This window comes from Gavialis gangeticus, unplaced genomic scaffold (genome assembly GCF_001723915.1).
Source record: "Gavialis gangeticus isolate Ggan-Ray unplaced genomic scaffold, GavGan_comp1, whole genome shotgun sequence".
In the NCBI taxonomy this organism is placed as follows: domain Eukaryota; kingdom Metazoa; phylum Chordata; order Crocodylia; family Gavialidae; genus Gavialis; species Gavialis gangeticus.
In genome coordinates, this window is record NW_017728992.1 from 163,327,269 (window position 1) to 163,331,540 (window position 4,272).

At 38.0% G+C, this 4,272-nt stretch overlaps 1 protein-coding gene across 9 annotated transcripts in view; it reads right to left on the reverse strand.

Annotated features, from left to right (window-relative positions):
- Positions 1-1,444: 1,444 nt before the first annotated feature.
- The window catches only part of UBR5 (ubiquitin protein ligase E3 component n-recognin 5), a 175,212-nt gene continuing 172,384 nt past the window's right edge, over positions 1,445-4,272 (reverse strand). For all 9 annotated transcript variants that reach the window (XM_019528036.1, XM_019528038.1, XM_019528037.1 and 6 more), the window contains one exon: positions 1,445-2,628. In XM_019528036.1, coding sequence (XP_019383581.1) covers positions 2,416-2,628 — 213 coding nt within the window. In that variant the 3' untranslated portion in view covers positions 1,445-2,415. The remainder of the gene's footprint in view (positions 2,629-4,272) is intronic.

Sequence of the window (4,272 nt, forward strand, 5' to 3'; positions counted from 1 at the left end):
AAATACAGAAATAGGTGCACCAACGTAAAGCATCTTTATAGCTGCACCCACACTTTTGAGATTGTATAACTTAACAACAGAACTAGGATAGGAAAAAAAGAGGTACAACTTATGGGTTTAGACAGACTCTCAGCTCAAAGTTTAGTGATTCCCTGAAGGTCACAGTGGCAGATTCCAAACACTACACTCCCAGCCCTAATAATCTAAGCACTAGAAAAACTCTGTATTTGCCTACAAGAGCTACTCCCAGGGGGATGTGGTTACATTTCACAATCCATGTAGAAATATTTTTACTGATTCACTTGATGCATCTGCAGTTTAACCTTGCAAGCCTGGAACAGTTAGCCTGATCAAAAATTTCAGAGTCAATGCAACACACACAGGGCTCCTATACACATGCAGGGAGCCTGCTCCAATGTACTGTAATTCCAGAGCATCAGAGCAGCCACAATTAATTGAGTCTGCTGGAGTGTGGAAATTACTGCATTCCAGAAGCCTCCAGCGTCACATGCATCAGCATCCCCACGCTGAAAAATGTCTGCAGGGCACTTTAAAGCTCATTCAGTGAGTTTTAGTTGAAAGGCCCTAGCCATCATTTTTCAGCAAAGGGATACTGATATAAGTGATGTTCTGGGCACTTTATTAGCACGGCTCTCAGAGCTGCACTAATTAAAGCTCCCCCTGCCTCCCAGAGCACATGTATAAACTCCCAGAGTGACCAGTTTTGGATTCAAGCCCTCATCAAGGCCTACAGAAGCTAGAATAATTATGGAAGCAGAAGGCTCTATTTTTCAGCCACAAAGCAGCACTGACAGATTTTGACAAAATCTCAATAGCTCTCCTCAAAAGGGAAAATCCTCGTAACATGGTCGAAGGGTTAGAGGAAGAGAAAGACAGTAGCATCTTTCAAAAGCCAACCCATGCTGTGCCCCCCCCCAGTCTTCAACAATCCAATCTGCTAAGCTATGGTACCAGAATAACAATAGGAAGAGGTGGCCAGGATTGCTCCATACTTTCCCAATGTCCTCACAACTCTTAAGCAGTCACACTAAGCAATACAAATTGAAAATGACAAACAAGCCCTAGCTTACTGTATGTTCAAAGACTACCCTCCCCAAAACCAGTAAACCATTTTATTAAAGAATGAACACACAGTAGGTTCCCTCTGCTATGCACTTTGTAGATTTATTCCACCAAAATCAATCCTGAATTTATTGGAACAAACCTCTTTCTGTTCAAACCAAGTTTTTCTGTGAAAGAAGGGGTTGCCTGGCTTATTTCATTCAGGAGTCTCTGCTAACTGTAAAATGTGGGCTGAATCTCTTCATTTTGTTTATTGCAGTGCAGAAGCACAAAATTCAGATTTTAAGTGGGCTACTGTGTTTTGTGTATGCTGCTAGCTCAAATAAGGGCTAAATAAATAAAAACTATTGTTTCTTCAATATGACTTGGTATTTTGTCTGTAATTTCTTTATTAAAAAACTGTAACAAGATACTTAAAAAAGGCTAGATACAAAAGTAGTTAAGCTGCTCACGAACATTAAAATTTTCCAAAATGTATCTTCAATAATCATGATCTTATAAACATTTTACAGTTACCAGAAAGTGCCCAGGCTGAGTTTACACAGTTGAGATAACGTAGTACAAGTGTCTAGGTAGAACTGGAAGTGGAACAACCTCCTGACTGACTGCTCACTGAAATAGGGATACAAAAGTGTTGATTGTGAACTATGAAATACTGTGCATTGGCCTCATCGCATGTACAAAAAAACCCTCACTAAAAAGGTACAGATTACATGCAAAATATTAGTGATGATATCTAATGTGCCAGAGTTCAATGCAACAAGAACAAAAATTGCAATGTAAGTGGTTTCATAAGTAAAAGTGAATGATTCCAACTCTTAGATCTGAACTGTCAAGAACTTTTTTTTTTTTTTTACAATTTCAATATACATGATACACAACTGCAGCCAACCACAAATTAAACACCATAAAAAAGTTAAAATAAAACACAGAACATACTTAATTTTTTATTTTGAAATTCCCTACTCCCTCTATACAAGAACCTTTGCTGAAACACTTTCCACAAAGGCAGCAGTGAATTTTCAGAACATTTTACATATTTTCCCTCAGCAAAAAGATAAATCACAGTGTAAATAATATTGTTCTGCTGTCATCTTTGGCTGGGGCTAGGCCAAGAAGTTACTGACTAGCATGCTGTCGCTGTTATAGTCAAATGTTGCTAGTGCTCCTTAGGCCTTTACGTTACAAATCTAGTATAGGAATGTTTGCATTTAATCATTAAAGTACCACCAGGGGTATGACAGCATTAACTTTCATAAACTTTTATAGACAAATGGAAAATCTACAAAACTTAGCTAGTAATATTACACAGCAATACACACTTTTTTTACTCTACACAAAACCAAAATTCTTGGTCTTAATGGCGAGTAACAATTTCTGTTTCAAAATCTGCTTAGAGGAATAGAGTGGGACATAAAGGCGAGAAATGCAAGTGTTTGCTGTAGGAAGGTGTTGATCATCTGGTGGCCTTATTGTTATTGATGGCATGGGCTGAAATCCCTCCTCACTGGCAGGTAGTGATGGGCTTGATGTCCAAAAATAAACCTGAAAGGACAGAAAGCAGAGTATCACTTTTGCTGGTTTAACCACATGTAAACTTACATTAAGCTATAAAGTGGTGAAAGTCACAGAACCATAGAAAATTAGGGTTGAAAGGTACCTCAAGGGATCGTCTAGTCTAACCCCCTCAAAAGCAGGACCATCCCCAGCTAGATCATTCCAGCCAGGGCTTCATCAAGCCAGGCCTTAAAAACCTTCACGGATGGGGATTCCACCATCTCTAGGTAACCTGTTCCAGTGCTTCACCACCCTCCTAGCGAGAAAGTTTTTCCTAATACGCAATCTAAACCTCTCTTGTTGCAACTTGAGACCATTACTCCTTGTTCTGTCATCTGTCATATTATGGTTGATCATGAAACATTCCCTCATAGCATACTGACCAATTCAATGGCTCTACTACATATTTTTCTGCCAACATATTTTACTCTAACTCATTGGCTCATCTCAGCTACAAGTATCTTATCAAAGCAACATACTTGGGGAGAGTTGCTCTTATTGGAGTCAACTACTACTTGTCATAGAAAGTTGCTCTTTTACCTGGTTCCACTGAAAAGAGAACAGAGCTGGACTGATATCAGAAACACTATAATAAAAGTATTGTATTCTATTCCAGTTGCTAAAGTAGGTGAAGCATGGAAATCTTAGTTCACCTTCTTTTTAAAGTATGAAATGTCTTGCAGAGTGAATATTGCATTGCACCCTTAGTTCTATTCCTAAGCAAACCTGCTTTAGATTTTCTTCTTTTCACACTAGTGTTTATTCTTTCTAAGGAAACTCAGATAAAATGAGATTGTTCATGTTTGTGAAGTAATAGCAAGAGAAAGTATTAAATAGTAGACTGATATATTGCACAACAAGAGATCTCTCTACAATAACTGCAATTACTAATATGTTTCTCACAGGGTTGGGTACAATTTGACTGGGCAAGTCAAATTCAATCAATTGACTGGTCAAACATTGGTCAAAATTTTTTTTCTAAAAATTGCCAATAGGTCCAAATAATACACAGAAAAAGTCACAAATTTTCCATTAAGAAGCATGTCAAAAATAATAAAAATGATTTCATAATTCTGTTAAGAAAACTACAAAAAAGGATTATATTTTTTTGGTAATATTGCTAATCAATGGTAACTTTTTTTTTTGGTAAAATTTCACCAATCAAAAATATGCAGTCAATTTGACCAGTTAACTGACTGACTTGCCAACCCTACTTTCTCATATACATGGCTTTTCAAAGCACTTCATTAAGGTGACCAGTACCATTAACCTCTCTCACAGCCAGGAGGGTATGGACAGGTGGAGTGATTTTGCCAGACCACTAGCATGGCCAGGAAGAGAACCCAGATTTCCTGAATCCCAGTTTAACCTACTAATCCATAGTCACCCCATCCATAATTCATTTTGGAAACCCAAACAAAAATTGAAAGTGTGCTTAACTGTGCGACTTTGGAGGACTGGATTTTGACAAACACCCCATTAACCATTTTCTGAGCATCCACAATTGAAATGCTAGTGTATTAACTCACTGGTACCTAACTGTCATCATACCTATGTAGAAAACCTTTGCATAATACACACACACACACACACACACACACACACACACACACACACACACACACACACACA